This window comes from Homarus americanus, unplaced genomic scaffold (assembly GCF_018991925.1).
Source record: "Homarus americanus isolate GMGI-L3 unplaced genomic scaffold, GMGI_Hamer_2.0 scaffold38393, whole genome shotgun sequence".
Classification (NCBI taxonomy): domain Eukaryota; kingdom Metazoa; phylum Arthropoda; class Malacostraca; order Decapoda; family Nephropidae; genus Homarus; species Homarus americanus.
In genome coordinates, this window is record NW_024719307.1 from 159,198 (window position 1) to 181,708 (window position 22,511).

General features: G+C 34.4%; 1 protein-coding gene across 24 annotated transcripts in view; it reads right to left on the bottom strand.

The window, feature by feature from the left end:
* LOC121859966 (calcium-dependent secretion activator-like) overlaps window positions 1-22,511 on the bottom strand; it is a 381,073-nt gene that overhangs the window by 156,141 nt on the left and 202,421 nt on the right. For 21 of the 24 annotated variants that reach the window (XR_006087793.1, XM_042356936.1, XM_042356930.1 and 18 more), the window contains 8 exons: window positions 22,086-22,182; window positions 15,076-15,197; window positions 11,864-12,008; window positions 11,252-11,358; window positions 8,860-9,035; window positions 5,358-5,378; window positions 1,962-2,150; window positions 324-460 (listed from right to left, as the gene is read on the bottom strand). Coding sequence is in view for 23 of the 24 variants with exons in the window: in XM_042356936.1 (XP_042212870.1) it covers window positions 324-460; window positions 1,962-2,150; window positions 5,358-5,378; window positions 8,860-9,035; window positions 11,252-11,358; window positions 11,864-12,008; window positions 15,076-15,197; window positions 22,086-22,182 (994 nt within the window). In the remaining variant the exon portion in view is untranslated. The remainder of the gene's footprint in view (window positions 1-323; window positions 461-1,961; window positions 2,151-5,357; window positions 5,379-8,859; window positions 9,036-11,251; window positions 11,359-11,863; window positions 12,009-15,075; window positions 15,198-22,085; window positions 22,183-22,511) is intronic. The other 3 variants (XM_042356942.1, XM_042356928.1, XM_042356939.1) reach the window with 2 other exon arrangements.

Below are 22,511 nucleotides of genomic sequence, written 5' to 3' on the forward strand. Positions count from 1 at the left end.
GAAATAATGTGGCTACAGAAAAGATATACAGTACTGTATACAGTAAACTGGGGAAGGCAGAGTAATTTAAACTCATGGCTGTGTCTGTATGGACAACCAGAGCCAGATGGTCTACCTTTACAATTTATTAATTTGTAAAGCAGTCAAATTTATACTCTGCAAGATCACAGTTCAATAATTTCCATATTTGTACATAACTCTGTTATGGCCTGAGAAAAGTATACCTTACAGTCTATCATCCGAGGACCAATATAACGGAGAAATTAGGGAGAAAATGAGTCCATATTTTCCTTGGCCAATCTGTATAAATGCTTTGAACTTACCAGAGAACAGTAGGGATCAACAAGACGGTATTCAAGTGTTTGAGCTTGTAGTACTCTATAAAGGTTGTGGTGATCAAATCTAACGGGATCGGCACTAATATATTCATCCATACCATGTTTCTTCGCTTTGTCTGCGTCTGCAAAAAAATAAAATAAAAATAATATTGTAAAAGTCGTATCATTAAGAATATGGTTGTCAAGGGCTGTTGATCAGTACCTGGGAGCTGTACCATCTGTAGTTAACAGTACTCATGAAAAGACATTCAAACATTTTTAATTTTTTTTATTAACTTGGGATATTCTTATTAGATTTTTGTTTAATTTCATTCAACTGGTGACTATAATGTGTATCACTTAACAAAGAATAGCAGCAAAAACAGTATAATGAAATATACTGAGGTTTCTGCATCAGATCTCTTACATTGATAAATTACTACAATACAGACAGTCCCTAATTTATAAAAGGGTTTCATTCCTTAAATATATTTTGTAAATTCGATCTCATTTTCCCATAGACTCTCAAAATAAAAGCGGAGATCCATTACCATGAAAAAAATCCTCAAAATGTCTTATACTGCTACAAAACAAGTTTCAAATGGAATTTTTGGTAAATTATACATAACGATTATAAGCCAATAACAAACATATCAAGTGAAATGGATGTTGCGCAGTAATAATTTTATGCTTAAGAGCTTTCATAGTGCTTGAAAGTTACAGAGAAACTGTACCACTAATTGAGAGGCAGTGCAAAGCTGCGAGGCTTAACCAAGAAATATGATATTAAATTTGTAGTGACACACCAAGAGTAAGTCTACTGCACTATATGTACAGTACGGGTATATACCTTTTGAGATGTTTTGCATGAGTTTAAATATGGAGGGGAGAAAGGCCAGGGGAAGGCCAAGAATGACATGGGGAAAGCTGGAAAGAAATGACATTAGAATTAAGAACCTGACAAGATAGGGTGAAAAGAGACTGTGCAGCATGACGAGCTACCATCAAGTAACTCACACATGTGGAAAATGACCATAAAATATTGATGATGATGATATAAATTATGTATCCTTTATTTTTGTTCAATCCAGAATGTGACGTCTAGCTTTATACCTAGATATGTAAATGCCTAGCATTAACTCGCCAGGCCAACATACAGGCAATTAAAACATCAAATAATTACTGCTATCATTTAACATTTACAGTCTTACATCGACAAGAGTGTGTGGTCCCCGAAGCTTACCCGGTACCTAAGATGGTGATGTGACCCACCAGACAAAATAACTGCCCACCCCTGAAATAGACCATCTGTTTGTTTGAAGATAAAAAAATAGCTGAATAGGGATTGAATCCTGGAAAACCATCAAGGGTGACCTAAACAGGGCAGTGAAGTGTACATTGGTTAATGTGAAGTCATGTATGTACTCACTCAGGCCTCCTCCCCTTAATTTCCACAAAAGGAGACTTTGTTTATACTCTCACTTAGAGATATGGGATGATTGTAAGGTAAGCCCCAGCCACCTTTATCAAGTTTTATGGATTGAAAACAGACTTAATGTTGCATTTAAACTCATGTCACCTGGTGAAAGATTGCTGGCCTTACACTAACTTATACAATAACAGAAAACAATATCTTGCTCTTACCTCCCTGTATTTTGGATAACGTGGAATTTTTTCCTTGAGGCATTACTGGTGGAGTTGGTTTGTGAGCTTGACCTGTAGCCCGATAAAGTGCAGTCACCCATTGATGAGACTCATTCTCATCTTCAGTGGCATACAATATGGACTCACCCTCTCTTACGGCATTAAAGAAAAATCTTCCACCTTCCAGATCTGTTATAGAAAAGAAAATGAACATTATTACATGCACGCACATGCACAAAGCACGCACACACATGCACACATGTGCATGCACACACACACACACACAAAAACACTGTAGTGATAATTCTCTCAATTTCTAAAGTTATGGACAATTCAAACTGGTCTGTACATAGAATCATGTTTATAATCATATTGCCAATTAGATATAAGTAGCATTATTACTAAACAAACAAACAAGCTAACCAAATCAGCCCTGACCTTACCAAAATGATGCTCCTGTCCAGTCAATGGTCCTGCCATAGTAATTGTTTCCTTTGTGGCTCCCTTTCCACACTTAACTTTTAGTTTATTTTAGTATTGCTAGCCCTACATAATGTCTCTTAAACATGCAGCAAGTAACAGTGTAATGTCTAGAGTCAAGAAAATTAGGAAAACACATTACTTAGGGTGTAAAATTGACTCTCTTATTTCAATTCAATACTGGTGGAAAACTAGTGAAAATTTGTGTTGCTGTGTGGCTCACTCTGACTCCTGGGAGGACCATTTGTGGTAATTCTAAGAATATAATATTTAGTGCCATGTGTTACAATCATTATTCATGGGCATTAAACTGTTTGTTTCCACTTCTTATAAATGCCTAGATAAAGAGATTGAATTTTATCTGGTGAAAAAATTTCCCACAATTCCCCCAATATTTACATTTCTGTAATTCTTATGAGAGATTTTTTACTCATTTAACATTATTTAGCTCAAAGTCACATTTCCCAGGAACACTTTCCTGATGTTAAGCAGGGAGTACTGTACAGTATTATACAAAATAATCATAAAGTATATTCAGTAAACACTGACCAGTACTTTATTTTATTCAGGAAACTTTATCACATACGGCCTCCATGACAACAAAAACACTACTGGTGTGGGGAGGGATGGGGGACGGACCAATGAGGGGAAGGAAAAGTTGCTAAGAGACACAATAATGCACTCTAGCAGAAATCAGACACCAAACTTAAAAATTATGGTGCACAAAAATTCTGATTTTATATTTGATCCTTATTACTGTGACACAGAAAGCCCTCATCATCTATTTAAGATCACCGTTGTTTAAAGGTTAACCATATCAATGGTATGATTTTCTCTGTATTGAATTACTTAGGCTCTGTTAGGGGTGTTGGTGGTACAGCAGTAAAGCACATATTTCTCATCAATATGTCAAGGGTTCAAGTCCTGCCTAACCCGGACACATGTAAGAAGGGCGTTGTGACCCTACAAAACATCTAAGGTTTCTCCGACTCTGGTTTCCTCCTGCACTAACACTGAATAGACCAACCACCCGAACAGCTAGGAAGCTTTTAAGTGGTGAAAAAAGAAAGGAAAAAATGTGAGGTAGGTTGGAAGCCATGATAGAGGAAGGCTGTCTCCTCCCTCCATTAGTGTGCCTAACCTTACACATATACACTCAAGAAGGAAGAAATTGTAGTACAATATTTATTTTATCACTGTATCATAATGTCATAGAATAATATAAAGTACTTGTGGGGATGTACTGAACATAATAAAACTTTATTTATGTCATTGAAAGTAAAGAATGTAGAGCACAGTAACTTGACTGCCTCAGAGGACCACAACCTCATGTATGCAGAAACGATGAATTTTTAAATCTTAGTTCAATGGGAAAAAGGAGGGAAGGATAGATTCCTGGTATGACTGATTATAAGGACAAGATGGTAAATGTTGAGAATAATGACTACAATAAACACAGTACCGTACCTGTAAATAATAACAACAATTTACAGAAATTCATATGTTTTCCTTAAATGTGATGATGATACTGATGATTTCAGGTGTTTTGTGTGAGTGACAAGTGATAAAATTTACATTTCAAAAAGAGTGAGTCAGTTTTAAAATCAAACAGCCATCCATTATGATCTACAAAACATTATTATTATTTTCATCTTTTTCCACAATTCCAAACACGATTTGCTTGACACATTAGGCAGCAAATCACTTAAAAAAAAAAGCTCTTTAGGAATGTAAATAATGCATTGGAGAAGCATCACAACTATCACATATGTAACACAGACTGAGTGGGAACCAGCTTAATCTGGCTGTAAACTCATTGCTCACGCTGATCCAGATCCAAGCAATATTTTTTTTTTCTGTAATCAACATACATTTTCTACATTACAAGCTAAGATTCCATGCAGGCTGACATAGCACTAAGACTTTTTCTTAAATGTTGTATGCTAAGCCATTTTCATTATGTTACAGGATACTTCTCATATTCTACAAGCATGTTTTTACCTAGGATACAGTAACCATTTAATGATTTATTTCATTCAGTACTTTATATTCAAATTATTATTTGTTTTATATTCATACCGAACATGTGTTGACCATTATATGATAGGGTTAGTGGCTTCAAAAAGCCATTGTAAGGTGATCGATTGAATACTGTATCGACATTAATAACCTATGGGGAAAAAATAGGTACTCAAGAGAGGTTATTTTCAACTAAAAATTTTGGGTAAACAAATATTTTTTCTTTTTACTCTGTTACATGTACACATAATCTTTTGTACAAAATGTGCAAAAAAAAAAATAATAAGATAAAAAACCACACAGGAGTAAACTCGCCAGGCCAACATACAGGCAATTAAAACATCTAATAATTACTTAAATATGTAATATTAGGAGACGTCGCTACCTGGCATTTAATTGCAATTCTCAAAACCCCCTCCCGCACCCTCCATCACACACAATGCTACCGTCATCTTCTTGCCTGGCGAATCAGCTGTAAACACACACAAAGAAAGCTCCGCTAATTTGTGTTGTAATAGATGAAATAATAAGTGCCACGAGGATTTTATTTTTGGTATTTATACATCTTAGCATATATATATATATATATATATATATATATATATATATATATATATATATATATATATATATATATATATATATATATATATATATATATATATATATATATATATATATATATATATATATATATATATATATATATATATATATATATATATATATATATATATATATATATATATATATATATATATATATATATATATATATATACACAGTATATATAGGGCACAAATTTATCATCACTACAATTGCTTAATACTTATTGACCATGTCATTTACTATTACCTGTATGACTAACATGGTTTTAATAAAAAACACATTACTTACCCATTCCAACCATAAGCTGAGCTGTAAATGAGTTCATATATTAGCATTATCATGATATAATAAGGAAAAATAAATTTTGAGTTCTTTACAATAATGTTTGGAAAACATCACTCCAAAAAGGTAAAGTCCTAAAAATTTATAAGTTAAAATATTCATCTAAATATATAAGACAAGTGTCTGTATGCTTCTTTGTTTGTCTGTTTGCACATCGACTACAGTTTTAAAGATAAGAGTGCTGAAGTCTGGGTTGGAGGTGTACATTTTTCCCACAAGTGTTCTGAAGGTAGAGTATTTAGGTCGGCCCCCACTCCAAATTGTGGAACGTCCTCATAAAAGACACTTCTAAATTGGAAAGGGGGGGGGGGGATTAGCTGGATCCCCATGGACCAACTCCCCCACCCAAAATTGATAATGTAGTTGATGTAGTGTATATGTTAGTGTACAAGGGGACAATCACCACCTTAAAAGTCAGTCATAGTGTAATTGCAGTAGTATAGAGGATGTGTAGAGTATAAGAAAGATTAATGGATGTAGTGTAGTGAATTATGTAGATTGTGTAGTGATGTAGTGCAGCTGATCGTTATGGGCTGTCCCTTAAAAACAAACCTGGGCAATACTGTCTTCCCTATCTAGTACTAATAAACACAACTTTAGTACAAATTCATAATTCAAAATCCACCTAAACCCAACGCTAGAATAAAACATTAAACAACGGTCACAAATCTTTTATAAAAATTAATGTAAATCTAATGCATGGTCTCCTCAACAACATTTGTATTAAAGAGAAAATAAATATAAAATCAAAGGATTGAAAATTTAAATCAAATTTTATGGGAAGACACAAGTGACCCACAAGATCACCCGTCAATACACCCCTAGGCAGAACTTGAACTTGCCCAGCGGGTTATATGCATTATGAGGCTGGGTCAGTTTTTTATATATCTGAGTAAGCTGCTGCATAAATAGATGCTGCTTGTTTGGTCGAACCAGTGTTTATGAGTCAACACATACACTGACACAGACTTTGAACTAGTGTGATTTACTTGAATCCCTCAGTCATAAACCAGTATCATAAACATTTAGGTTAGGTTAGGTTAGGTTAGGTTAGGTTAGGTTAGGTTAGGTTAGGTTAGGTTAGGTTAGGTTAGACCAGTTAGTAAGTGTGTTACTAACAATAGAGCCTCCTGATGAATGCAAAAAAATTTCAGAATTCTAATATCTCTATCATTTGTCTACATTTGAAAGGCAAGATATCTATGTACCTGTTGAACATTTATTAAAAAAGACCAAGGAATTAGGCCTAAATGCTGAGGACACCCATAAACTAATCGACGACAATGTTTCACGAGATGAACGTACAGTACTGCTGAATATGAGTTGAAGAAATTGGAATTGTAAAGTAAAGGAGCCAAGAGACAACACAAACATGAACTTAATCATGCCTAAATCAAGTCACAATTCAGTAACAACACAATTAAACGATCACACTTGTCACTACCAAAGTTTGATAAGAGATCCCAAGCAATGAATGGGGTTCTAGGCTCAGTTCAGTTGTCAGGTGCATGATGACATGAGGTTATCTGACAAACAAAAATAACTTAGCCTGTACAGATTTTTGACAGGTGAATTGAGTAAACTAGCTGAAGATCCCACAATTGAATCACATGGTTACCAATCAACTATAAATCTTCAAAAAACATATGAAAGTAAATGCTGAAACAAGAATGCATATATAATAAGCCTGACTGATTTGATAACTCCTCGTCATGAAATGAAGGAATTCAAAGAATTCTATGCATTGTCTGAATGTACTGTAAAATCTCGGGAGATGTTAACTGTGACAAGAGATGAAATGATTGTGACAATCATGATGAACAAATTATGAAAAGTGGGATAAAGGATCAGGAATTGGATTTGAAAAAGTTCACTTAATTTTCCTGCCAGAAATGTTTGATTTAGAGGGAGCCAATTGTAAAACAGTAGGAACAACTGTTATACTTGGTGTAGCACAGAATCAGAAAGATCAAAAGGAGAAATACAACCTTAATTTATGTGGAAATGAAAACCAGACACAATGACCAGAAAATACAGAGTCAAACAGTTAAAACTTTGTATTGGATGTGTGTCTAAGGATCACAGTGGCAAAGGTTGTACCAACCAACACCTTTACAAATCAAACTACAAATATAAGAAGTGTAGTGATAAATTTTGGGGGTCATATGTCCAAAGGAAGCAAAGAGTGATGTAAAGATGAAACAATATAACACAACTCAGGCAATGCAGGTTTTGTTCAAATAAATCTAAGAAATGGGGCAAAGTATAAATACACTTGTGTTCTATCTGACCATTCCCAACCTATGTTTTGGTCGTCTCTACTATTTGCAACGGGAAGATAAATTCTACAGCTCCAATGGTTTACTGTTGTACAGGAATCCACGGAACATTGGATAGTATCACTTAGACAAATACTGTATAGAAACAGACATATATAGAAGTATCACTAATATTAAACCTATTGTATGGCATAAATGTGGATTAGCCTTTATCTGATATTGAAATACAAAGATGTTTATTCCATACATATCCACAATAATCCACTGAATATCCAAAAATTAGGAAAACGAGTTATAGTTCTCGATGTGGCTACTCTGTTTAATGCTGTGGTTATACATACTACAACTCCGACACTGTTTACAGTTCCTGAAACGATGCTGATAAAGTACGTCTCCACTTATTTCGGCAACAAATTCGATTTTTTTTTGCACTTAGTGATGAATATAACATTGTTAATACTGAGTATGCAACTCCATCATCCACGGTATTGTCTTACTTTCATCTTTGCCGTTTACTTTAAAAGGGGAGGCATGAAAGTATCAATGAAAATATGAAAGTAAATGCTTAAATTAGGTAAGGATGTTTGTAATGGTGCTGATATAGGTTGTCCATGATAAAGTCCTTTATAACTGCAAAGCCAGGAGTTCTAGGTTAATGTTTTTTTAAATGTAATGTGAAAGGAGAATAGCAGAGATGCCTGATCATGTTTGGTACACCCATGTACAGTATAGAGAGACAGGAGGTAATTAAACAAATGAATTGGAAGACAGAACAGGTCACTAAAATACCAAAAACATCCCCTGACCAGGCAGAGACTTCCATGGTTGTAATTCACAGGGTGGATCGGGCCTAAGTGCCTTAACGTAAGGGAAAAATTACTTGGGATACAAGTCACAGACTTGCAATCTGTTTCTTTTCAATCTCAAATTGTATTTACAATTTACTACTGTCTGTTCTTGAATACCGAACAAAAGTTAAATGAATCTAGAGACAAATTACTTAAAAGGTAAACATTGTTTAATAAACAGTATCATATGCGCTGTCTTGATAACTGTACAGTATTCTTTATTCATTATATTAAATAATTTTTTTAGGAGCATTTGAGTATTGTACTTCTTAAAAACAATAAGATGCTTTTTTTCATTACTTAATAAAATCATTGCATTACCTGACACAGGTTCAATATAGTCAACGGTGTAACCATCTAGCTGCATCATCTCCGTTGGTTCGCTTTTTTTCTCTCTGTAGCTACACATAGCAAATGTGTATTGTGATACTTGGACTAGACAGAAATACCGTTTTTTCCACTTCTTCCAACAGCTTTTTCCTAGAGCATACAGATAACTGTGAAAAAGAAATGGAGATAATCATTAATACCCTCCCCGTGGTTCAGAATGAAAGAGGAAAAATACTGTAGAAAATAACCGTGGTAAGAAAAGATATGGGGGAGAAATTTTTGAAAAACTGCTCAATGTAACAGATGAGAGAAAGGTAGAATTATTGGGTTGAAAACTTAATGGTATGAAACAAGTAAAAGAAAACATGAAAACTGTAAGGCAAGACCAGTTGTAAGTAACCTACAGAATGGTAAGATACAAGGAGTGAATGAAATTACCATTGAAATGTTAAGGATGAGAGGTAAAATAGAGAGAATGGATGACAAGATGGTAAAGTTTATGTATGATATAAAGAAAGATACCACAAAAATGACTTAGCGTGCGTGTAGAAGGAATATAAACCAATGATTTTGCCAACCCTGGAGTATAGAGAGAATCCCAGAGATGTGTTCAGAAGTCCTGCAACTTGAAAGCCTTGGTCTGCTATATCCTAACATTTTTCAACTCATGAAGAACCTATGCACCCTCCCAGTTACATCAGCATCAGCTGCCTGAGAAGGCTAAAAACCTACTTTAAATCAATAATGAACCAAGAAAGATTATCCGGTCTTACACTTGTGAATATCCACAAGAATAAAATGCCCAGAGAAGTACCACATGATGTTGTCATTATAATGTTATTACTGTGCTTCAACAACGAAGGTCTTTAAGCATGTAACAAGGTTAGTAATACACTGATCCAACAACAGTAAAAAATTATGAGAGACAGAACTCTCTGAGAAGCAGCAATCATTGCCGAGTTAGCTTCAAAACTGTGGGTCAGGAGAATGTGCAGCAACATCTAAACTGGCAGCCCAATCCAGTTTAGACAAATAAATATTTGATAAATGGTACTTATGATATATTTATAGGCTAATATTGTATTAGCCTGCAGTAAGATTTGGGTATTGAGGATTCAATTTGAGTATTGCTATTTGCTATTCAAAATTTATAATACCCCTGTATTGTGACGTGTACAATATATAAAAGTTTTACCTGATTGTTGATAACTCATTACAAAAAAGTTTAAGGTGAGGTGATACAGTTTAACTGTTCATTATGTTTTGGTTCAAAAATTGGGTTATTTGTTTTATTTCAGCTTTAAAATATTAACATATGAACAAATTAGCACAACTATTTTGACACAAATGTTATTAATTTAAGAAATATCAATAAAAGAGTCATAATTATGCGAGATATCTCTGGCATAAAATGAATAATGAACAGAAAAAACACCCTTTCTCATTTAAATATCATAAAATTTTGGTTCAGTGGTCTTCGACTCACTAGGAAAAATGCGCTACGTATTTAAGTAATTACGTATTAGATGTTTTAATTGCCTACCTTATTCATTAAAATATATACTGTATCATCTTTAATAGGGATACTGTACAGTGGTCTAATCAGATTTGATGTAGGACTAACGAGAGCTATTATGTACGAAAGATAACACTTGTGTAAATGTGCTGGAGGTGAGGTGGGGGGGGCTGGCCTTGGCTCGTATACTAGTTTTTAATTTATTCATTATTATATTCTCGTATGATCAGCCTCTTATGGTGTATGTTTCATCATTAATAATATAAAACATTAAATAATAGAAAATATGATTTATAATTTGTAATTTAACTTCAAAATAATGAAGACAGATGAACTGTGCCAGGTATATGTATATGTGTGCATTTGACATATGGACGATACAATACACGCTTGTCTTCTGCTCTTCCCGGGAGGATTATGTCACCGATGTTTGAAACATTTTACCTAAAATCTTACCACTTTTCTGTGGCTGAATGTGTATTGAACTTATAGCCCACCAATCACTGTGCAATATTATGGGTGAGTCCATTCTAAAGTGGTAGAATAAACAAACTGCTAAGGGATTGATTCTAGTGATCCTTAGAATTGCAAACATGTTGACACACCATCAGATCATGGCTGAGGTTTAGCCCTTATTAACCAGTGTTCCGACCATGGTGTAGCTGGTCATTTACTACAATGATTCCGCATTAGAAAACAGTCAGCACCCTGGTCAAGGTCTGTAAGGGAGATCACCCTGGTCAAGGTCTGTAGTGGAATTTAATACAGTCAGCACCCTGGCAAGGATCTGCAAGGGAGGTTCTGTCAAAGTGAATCTTGTAAATCATTTAAGAGATAACACAGAAGCCATAAAAGTGTTATACTCACCCACAGTGTTTAAGATTCTGTGGTTTATCCATTCTAACTGTAATCTTAATTCTAAGGTTATTTTCTGAAGAATTTTTTGGTACTTGCATCTTGTACCATTCAGGTATCTGTAAATGAAAAAAAACAAAAAAATAAATCTTATCTTCACATATAAATTAAATGGAACATTTACATAATCACATTACAGTATATAAACCCAATACCCATACCACTATAATATTCTTGAAAAAATCATCTTATGCTATTACTGTATCCTAGGGAAGCAATTTCCTCTTCTTATGACTGACAACAAATTTTTGCTCTACCAAATATTTTAAATTTTGCCTGCTTAAAGAAGGTTAACCTAACCTAACCTGCCATAACTTTAGCCTTTCTATCTCTAACACAGATCTGTCTAGTACAGAATAATGACTAAAAATGTTCTTCAAAATTTAATGGGCTCCATTTCTTACCTAAAAATGTCAAAACATGAGTTCAATTTTTTTATTAATTCCTTCTTGAGCATACAAGAGAATGGCAGCAAGCAGATACTGTATTTATGATTATAATTCATGAAACATGAGGCCTTCCATTTTTTAAGGAACAATGAGCACTTAGTAATGTGTCACTAACCTTAGGTGAAAGCGCTGTGGGATGTAAAACAACCTTGCCCAACTCCTTGTCATCAAGAGAGAGCACAGAGGCTGATTCTGTGTAGAGCTTAATTTTAACAGCAGGCAACGGGTGTGTTGTGGTGAAGTCACCTTGTGTGTCCCACCTGAAGCAACAGTGTTGAAGGTGAAGCTTTAAAATAATGTTAAGCATTTTACAATAATATTGGTAATATTTATAAATGGAAGATTGACTGAAATACAACTTTAGCCCACAATAAATAAGCTTTGTGGCCTAAATCTATACTGCTCTGAGGGAGGGAAATGATAAGTGTATTCAAACAAGTGAAGTGAATACATGGCAACCTCTAAATTAAAAAGACTGGGTATTCTTGTCAGCAGATTCATATAAAAGTCAAATCAACTGTTCAAGAATTTAATGCGACCAACTTTTGATTACAGAAGCTATGCGGTGCACATTCTATTTGTATCCCTGCACGTCTTCACTTATTGACCTCTGGAACTCATGGTAGAGATGGAAAACAGGGAGAGAAGCTGGTGGAGTGGTGCCTTACAAGCTCACAATATTACAAATATTGACATCGTACGGGTGTTGACCATTATACGATGGGGTTAGGGACAGTGAAAAGCCATCGAAAGGTGATCAATCGTATATTGATCTTATTAACTTATAGGTTCCATTTCTGAGACCCTGAATAGCCAGAGTTATTACTCAGAGCGGTTATTTTTTAACTTGTAATTTTTGGTAGACATATGTAATTTTCTTCTTCCTTTTTTATGCTATTACATGCACACACTATTTCATACAGAATGTGCAAAAAATAAAATTATTTATTATAAGGTTTAGATGCATAAATACCAAATATAAAATCCTCGTGGCACTTAGTGTTTCAGCTATTACAACACAAATTAGTGGAGCTTTCCTTGTGCGTATTTACAGCTGATTCGCCAGGCAAGATGATGACGGTAGCAATGCGTGTGATGGAGGGTGCGGGAGGGGGTTTTGAGAATTGCAATTAAATGCCAGGTAGCAACGTGTCCTCCTAATATTACATATTTAAGTAATTATTAGATGTTTTAATTGTATGGTCAATACCTGTACTCTATATGCTTATTACTGTATGTTGTATAACCAATTATTAATAGTCATATATGCAGGTGGTGTAAGAGCTTGGTGAAGATGCTAGTGCAAGAGTGCAGTCATGATTAGGAATCATCATATGAAACCTTTCTGGAGCTTGTATGCTAAGACACGGTATACTGTATATTTGCATTATGATAACATTTTATGAATAATTTTACGAGATAGATAAAACTGACATCTCTTACTTAGTGAGCACGAGCTCCCTACTATTATACACAAGTTGATGTGGGGCAGAATTTTAGCAACTGATAGAATATAATACTGCCAATTTGATATCACAATGTCTGTGTTCTATTTATTGGGTCGTTTACATATACTCGGTTGCATAGCATTTACAGATTGATACAGCAGGCCTTAATAGACCATAATAATTCAAAGGACTATCTTATTGTCACAAGCCATACAATCAGGTTGGTATCATGTTTGATAGCACTTAACGACAGAAAAGTTCAGCATATATAGTGATGTGCCACCTAGCACACAGCAGCCTAAGTTTCTTAATAATTAACACATCCATAATGCTTACAAAATAATCACAAATAAATATTAAAGGAAATGTAATAATTTGTGGTTACTGTACCTTTGTATCGTGCTAAAACAATCTTGTTATTGCACAGCGTAACCCTTATGACCCAGTGGACCTTCCCTTACCCTCTCCAGGTGCAAGTATTTATCTCCCATACTCCAAACCTTCTTCCCTACAGGTTCCTATCATATTCGTGCAAGATTGCTGCCCCATCCATATGGCCAGAACAGTCAGGGAGTGGTTCAAAGGTCAGGAGAACCTGCAGCTACTGGACTGGCTTAGCAAGGACTGTAAGTGTAATTCCATAGAAAATATTTGGGAAAATATGGTTAACACGTGGGAGACAGCCCGGGATGGCATAAGACCACACCTTGTGAAAATCGATGGACAGGCTCTAGGAGGTCAATGAATAAAACATGCATAGTCCATGCTATATTATCATCCTATAATCATGACCACCTATTGTGTGGGGCACGTCAGGAACATGGGCCCCTCAGTTTGCAAAGTGTGAAGAATATATCAACTGTCATCACCCAGTTTTATCTCTTACAGTATCAAATAATTATGGCATCTCTTCCTTCATTGATGTACAGTATGACAATATATAATATTTTTTTTTTTTTTTGTATTAGTATCAACCAGAACCAGCGGCAAATCTAGAAAAAATATCTGGGGTGGGGGGGGGGGCACTCTGATGTGTTTGCTGTGGGGTTGAGAGGGGTGCTGTAAGCCTCCCCTCCTGATAATTTTTTTTAAATCTGACCAATTTCAGGGATATTTTGAGGCCATATGACCAAGATACTATTATTATATTATTGTTCTTTAACCTTGAAGATTCATTGGCATTGACAAGGGAAGCAATGCCAAAATTCATTATCTTGAGTTTCAGAACATAAGGTGCAGTGAGTGTAACACCACCTCACCATACCTTCACATGTCAACTCACATTTTACTCGGCAAAAACACACCTATAATATACATCACTATACAGGGCCTACTGTTTGTAAATATTGAATATAAACTTACTTACTACATTTAACTAGCTATAGCTTATAAAAATTATATTCTGTTGTTTGATCATGATACAAGGGGCTGGCCTGCAGCTTACCTCACATTCAACATTCCCCGACAGTTAGTGGCTATGTATGTTGCCTGTACAGTACAGTCCATTAATGAAGGATTAGATTGTAATACAATAACAACCATAATGTTTGGTATATTAGGAGGTAACTATTGATGCATGAATGCCTCTCACTATGGGTCTGTTAAGTGAGTTTTTGGTGTGAAAATCTTGGTAGATGCTAAACAAAAAGATTCTTTATTAGTTAGCTACACTGTTATCAATTATATATCGTTACAATATGTGCATCAATGAAGGTTCCTTGTACCTTAATTTCTATATCTGAATGGAAAGACAAACAATTAAGAACCTTCTGGAGAGTTAACTATGCCACTATCATGGTCATGGCCTTCTGTGTACATAAGCAATATGTAACTTTCCATTTGTAATAAAAAATTTAAACTATTGCAGTACAGTACTTACATTGGTTTTGATGCCTCTGCTTGGTCTGTCTGCAACTTCTCACCTCCCTCCACCTCCATGGTACAATACACAATTCTGTTGGCCGGTAAGTGCTTGATTTCTCGAACCTCCATGACCAATACCTGCCCAAGACCATATCAAGTGGAAATTGCTAACAAAATAAACATACAGCAAGACATCCCAAAAAATATTTAGATTGGAATATTTAATTATAAAAATATAAATAAAAAGAATAAGTAAATAATTTTGATTTTCACTAACCAATGAACCCAGTCACTGTGAGTCTCAAATACTAGAGCCGACCAAGTTAAGTGGCCTTGGTCAGTTAATTAACACTCAAAAGCTACTGTTGCCATATATATATATATATATATATATATATATATATATATATATATATATATATATATATATATATATATATATATATATATATATATATATATATATATATATATATATATATATATACAGTATATATATATATATATATACAGTATATATATATATATATATACGGGTAATTTTATTTATTTGTTTATTTTTTAGAACGTCGATATAACACAAGATATGTTCCAAGAGAGGTCGCTTTAAACCGAATTCACACTAAATTGAAGTGTTGTTTAACTGAAATAATTTAGTTTGGTACTTGAGAGAAACACAAAATACTAAAAAGACTGAGATTCTACCCAGATGCACCTCAACCCATCTTCTAGAATAAACAAAACCTTGTTTTTTTTTGTAGTATTATGTTAAAACACACACTCATAAATCAACACAGTTAAAATTATGGGACGTGAAATGGTCTGTTTACTAGCGATCAGCTGATGGGAAGATGGGGGGGAAGGTGAGGTGATATGTTTGACAGTTGTTGCCAAGGTCTAGTGCTTATTTATTTATCTGTCCTTAAGAGTGACTAAGTTTTTCTCTTATAAAATGTCACTGAACTGACATGTTCTAATTAATTTTATTACAAATGGCTAAAATTTTTATCTCTTGAGCAAAATATATGACGTTTATATTCAAATTATTCTTTGTCTTGCAAGGATTCTAGCAATGCAAATTATATTCTCCTAACTTTAGTCTGTGATATTATATAAGATAAAAACTGTAAGCCTATGACCACCCAACCCTGGCTGGGAAGAGGGGGGGGGGTTGGAGGTGACAGTGACACGTTTTGGCAGTTGGCGTTGAAGGTCTAGTGAAGTATTTATTTGTTTATTCATGCCCTTTAGATTGAGTTTTTCTTTTTTGTTTATTTGTTTATAAAATGTCGCAGAAGTGACCAGGGAGAATATAATTTACATTGCTGGAATTCTTATAAGATAATAATTAATTTGAATATACAGCTCCTCCCTGACTTACGACGGGGTTTGGGACCCAAATCCAGATCGTAAATCGAAATGGTCATAAGTCGAAAATGCTTAAATAATACATAGAAAATCTAAAATGAGTGTCTATTTTTCTTCTCAGCACCACAAAAATCTCTCACCTTTAAGCTTGCCAGCCATTTTAAAGTGAATTACAAACGAAAATTTTGTCTGTACTGACGTTGGAACTCTAAAATACGTAATTTGACAAAATTTTGGTACGATTGAGGCAGGTCGTAAGTGCGGGTGGTCCTAAGTCGAGTAGGTCATAAGTCGGGGAGGAGCTGTAAACATGCTATAGTTTGCACTAGACAAAAATTTTAGTAATCATTTAGTATATTATTTTGAGTACTTGTACAGTACAGCTTTGCCCTTAGGACAGTGTAGCATAACCAGAGAAACAAAATTTTTAAATGTGACATATGACCAAAGATTGCACCAGCTAGGTATATTTCACTGTTTCTGACATGCAGTTCAGCAAGTTGCTGATTGATGTAAGTACCATTTACTGTACATTGCTTTTTCTTGGAACATATCCAACATAAACTGGCAACTTGCTGTATTGAACACCAGTAAAAGATAAAAAATTAATTTGTTGCTCTTAGTACACTTCACCCTCGTTAATTCGGATTTTAGCTTAATTCGTTATGTTTTTCCCAACATGAATTAAACAATATGAATTCGGAATGAGTCTGAAACAGTTGTGAAGTTCCCAAAAGTTTATTATTAATATAGGAATATCTTATGAAATAGATTAAGTTGAATGAATTAAGACAAAACTACATTTGGGTGCATAGCCAGTGAGTGGTGACGGGAGAGGGAGGGAGGACAACTCACCACCACCTGCTCGGCAGCCCGTGATCCCTTAATAATGACAGCCTGCACTTTCACCACAATTCCCATATTATTTAGGTTCATTTGGTGCCACATTAATAAAAAATTATAAAAAGTAATTAATTTTCCAAAAATATCCCACTCTCAATCCTAGAAGAGCTATTGTGCCATAGTATATTCCCAGGCCTTTGTTTACAGAGCATTAACAGCTGATTGGTTCCAGTCTCCCTAAAAATTTTGCCAGCACTCACCAACCCTCAAATACAGGATTTTTTGGTAATTCAAGTGACCCAGAACCCCTATTTTGTCGAATTAACAAGGGTATAGTGTATGTTGGTGTTTATGGGCCAAAAATTTCACTACATAAATAGCCAGTTAAAAGAAAATCAATAAGCATACATAAGGAGTCTACGAACTCAATTAAATACGAGTGAAAAGTGAAAGTGGGTCCTACAGGCATGACTGCCCATTAGGGACAGTGTGGATACAACACACTGTATACTAAGTCTTCAGTACACGTGGGGGCAGTATGGCTGGTACTGCACTTGACTGCATTCACTTCCCCAAATTGCAAACTTGGCTACCCATTTACAGCTGGGTGAAATGGAACGGGAGGCAAGCACTGCATGTACTCGGCCACCACACACACAAAATCAAAGAAACAACAATAAAATATCACACAAAGTTTTATAAAAATATTTACAAGGTCATGAAACTGAATGGAATTTTCCAACTGTACACACTTCAGGAAGTCTTTACTAATGGTATTTATATTTAACGAAGTTTACAAGATCTGGAAACTTTCAGATAAACAACTTATATTCACATCTATTAAGTTTGTTATTATGAACCAAGAGCAGTAATGACCTGAATCACGATGATCTAATATGCAATGACTCACATGCGAAGTGTTTCATGTGACAGTGATTAAAAGTGCCAAATTTAAGTTTTGAGAAAATGTGGATCAAAGTTTAAAAAAATGTCAAGACCACTGTTTGCAGAATATCTTCACTTATATGGTAAATCCAATATCACAGACTTTATTAAATCCACAGTGCATTTCCTTTTACCCAAATTCCAATTATCTGAATCTTCCGGTTATCAGAACGTTGTCCCCTTTGATCCTGTTCAGTAAAGATTCTAATTTAGTCCAACAATATGAACACAACTGAAGTCAGTCATTCACATGTCTGCCACCAGTAGTGCTATAGCCACTTTGGCCAAAAAAATTGCTATAATAAACAATACAATTGATACACAGCACATTAGAGTACAATACAGTGTTCCCTCGATTAACGGACGGTTCAATTAACAAAATTTTGGTTAACGAATTAGCTCCCTTTAGGATTTTCAGTTCCATTAATGAACAAAACTTTGATTAACGACAGCCTTACGAGAAACATGCTTAGCTGATCGGCTAGTCTGCCAATACAGTAATTGGTTCTATGTTTACATTCGTTTCCGGTGCAGTAAATATCAAGAAAGTTGTGCTCTTGAATATTTTTGCATTTTTTATATTAAAATTATTGGTCATTCTGAAATTTAGTTAACATATTGATAATATAGAAAGTACAGGGAACAGTTTTTGTGAACCCATCATCACCCACCAAAGCTTCTCAGTTTAACTTTGTTTACAGTGGAGTGAACATTGAATTTGTTGGTCTCTTGAATAATTTTTCATTTTTACATTAAAATTATTGGTCATTCTGAAATTTAGTTAGCATATTGATAATATACAGTGCAGAAATTATTATGAAACATAAAGAAGGCATTAGAACCAATGCACTCTGTAAAGAATATGGCATGTCATCATCGACTGCCTCTACAATCAGCTGTTTGATATGTAAACAAAGCTGCCGGGAATACGACATACACACCTCAAAATATTGTTTTCTATTTATTATTGTACAGTATACTGTACAGTACAGTACTGTATTTAATTTATATTTAATGTTTTGTTAATTCTATTACTGGTATACAGTACTTTGTATGTACTTTTTCTGTGAGTTGGAACCAATTACCCAATATCCCATTGTAATAATAGATTCAGTTTATGAAATTTTCAGTTAACAACCGATTCTGTGGAACCAATTGTGTTCGTTAATCGAGGGACCGCTGTACTGTAATTTTTACTCTTTAGCCATGTATTAAATAAAGCGATTTTACTCGGGTAGACTATAATATCCTAAGTGATGCAAGTTTTCTGCTTATTTACATATTCAGACATCAATTATATGTAGAGGAAACAATAATTTTTGTTAAAATTTATTAATTTGTATTACAAAAACTCACTCCATATAAGAATCAACACCATCTCTGAAACATTTATAAATTCTAACCCAAAATATTGTGACAAAAATTCTAATCTTGATAGCCATGGTACCATACCCTATTTTTTCCATAAGGTATTAAATTCAATACTTGCGAATTCACGATTCGCGACCATTCCAAGAACGAGATGCGAAAATTCACCTAACGATCTTTTTTGGGGCAGAGATGTTGAAACTGGAAGAGGAAAACACAATAGAATTTCCATTAAGAGTACATCAGATGGCATGAAGAAAAGGGAAACTACCAAATGTGTTGAAGGGAGGGATGCCATCAGCTATGGAAGAGTCAGTCTAACGAGTATACAATACATACCTGTGAAAGTGTTTACAAAGATGTTTACAGGGTGAAGAAAATAAGAGAAAATAAGACAAGAGAAGAACATGGAGGATTACGAGAATGTACGGTAGTTGTTGTATGAACCAAAGAGGTTTCAGAAAAAGTCTTGCAAAGTACATTAGAGAAAATAGGAAAGTATATTAAGCATTTACTGATCTGGAGAAGTAACCATAAGTGATGCTGTGGATGAAAGGGTGGTGTAACAGGCGAAGAAGATTTATGGAGTAAAGCAGCTTGGTGTAGTTATGTCATGCATGAGAGTAATTGGAACACTATAAGAGATCTGAAGTGGAACTAGGAATGAGCAGGGGATGTGTGATATGCTTAAGGTTGTTTAATATACAGTACTGAAATATTTTCATATCTAAACTTGAGAGAGAGAGAGAGAGTAAAATATATAGGCCAGATGCAGACGTACATCACACGTCTATGATGAAGAAAACACTGGTTATCAATATACTGTATACCTGTACGGGTTTGCGATTCGCGATTTCGACGATTCGCGGTAAGCAGATAGTGGCTATGGTGGCTAGCTTGCAAGCTTTTTCCTGCAGCACAACGAGTCACCCCACGCAGCATCTCGTGTTGTACTCTCAAAACTTAAGTGTTTGTGTGAAATGGCCCCGAAAAGACTGCCTAGTGTCAGTGCTAGTGATACTAGTGGAGTGAAATGTGAAAGGCAGAAGTCAGTGATGACCCTGACAAAGAAAGTTGAGCTATTAGACAAGTTAAAGGAGAGGATGAGTGCTGCCGCGTCTGGTTAGTTGTTTGGCATAGGTATACAGTAGCGCACTAAGGTAGTATAAGTTGCTATCCGCAGTTTTGCCTATTCGCGCTTATCCTTGGAACCTATCCCTTGCGAATAACAAGGTTTACTGTATAATAAAAAATGGTAATAGCTGGTGGGCTTGTATTGAAATTAGTAACTTGTGAAATAAATTACTAGTTTTTTATAAAATGTAATTGAAGGGAAGATTAGTGTGCACTGTACATAAGCCTGGTGCCATATTAGAAGGGTTCGGCCTGTATTTATAACAAACTATTCACAATGCCAAAATAATGTACTGTAGTATAACTGAGAATTGAAATTTAAGGTAAAACTACCATAACTAAAAGTTCTTCAGTACTGTAAACAAGATGAGCTTAAACAGTTTATAATGAAAAGACAACATAAAACCAGCCATACCATAGTAAATAATATTTGTAAGATCATTTTGACAAATAAGATTTAGGTTAGTTGATTCACTTTGTCTGCTGTATAAATGGGGTATACTCACCTTGTTTACACGACTATGACACTTTAAACTATGCCTATTTCACCTTCTTTTATAACCTTTCAATCCTTCTACTGTACACTGTTCTGACAAGATGAAGTTTCTCCAAGAAAAAAAAAAATTTTCAGCAAATTTTGTAAGGAGATGCTGATCAATAGTGCACTTCTAATCTGATCGTAAATTATCTCAAGAATTAAACAAGGAAATGCTTTATGGTTTGAAGGTGGAGCGCGTATTGCCAGAATGAGTTTTAGAAAAGCAGACCATTCACAAATCCAGCAGGCTCTCAACCCCATCAGTGCCACAATTCTGAGGTTTAACTACTGAGGGAATTTTTTTTATTGTAATGAAATGAATGTTGATATAATTTATACATAACAAATACTTTTGGTATGTTCTTAAAGAAACCTTCATCATGAATCTTTTTTTATTTAGAAAGGAATTTACTTGTTAACTTTAATATATGAATGATTTAAAAAAAAATTAGTTATATGTATAAATGAATGAAGTCCAATTACACAGTGTCCACTTTAATAAAAAAAAACACTTGCATGATTTGTAATGTTACTACAGTATATCTTTAATATAGAACTTGCTCTATGGCTTAATAAATGGCATAAACACTGAAATCTTCTCTTATCAGACAAATGTAACATATGACGTGAAAAATACTTTGTGAACAAAAATACTCTTACCTGGGCATGGTCATAAAACTCTGAAACACAAATACTTTATTTAGTTGATAAGCAAAAGCTATATCTAATACAGTGAGTAAACTTGTGCTTTACAGATCACAGGTGATCCATCACACATCCAAACTTCTTTGTCTTCTGGTGCAATACTGGGACTTTTGTATTAACCTTACCTCTAATACAAATGACAGGACAACATCCATCTTGGATAGCGTGACCTCGTTGTCCATACTGTCACTATCTCGACCACTTAACGAGCTCTGAGACCTGCTGTTCACAGGATCAGGAATAAGTATTAGCAACAAGTTTTCATAAATGTTAATAATTTGGGAGGGGGAAGGGAGTTGATCTGGGTATTGCATATTATTCTTGAAATCAATATTCATGAATTATATAAAAGTGAATGAAATGTGAATCATTATATATATATATATATATATATATATATATATATATATATATATATATATATATATATATATATATATATATATATATATATATATATATATATATATATATATATATATATATATATTGTAACAAGTTCATGTATTGTACATGTAAAGTAGTAGTATATGTATATAACTAAAGTGCAT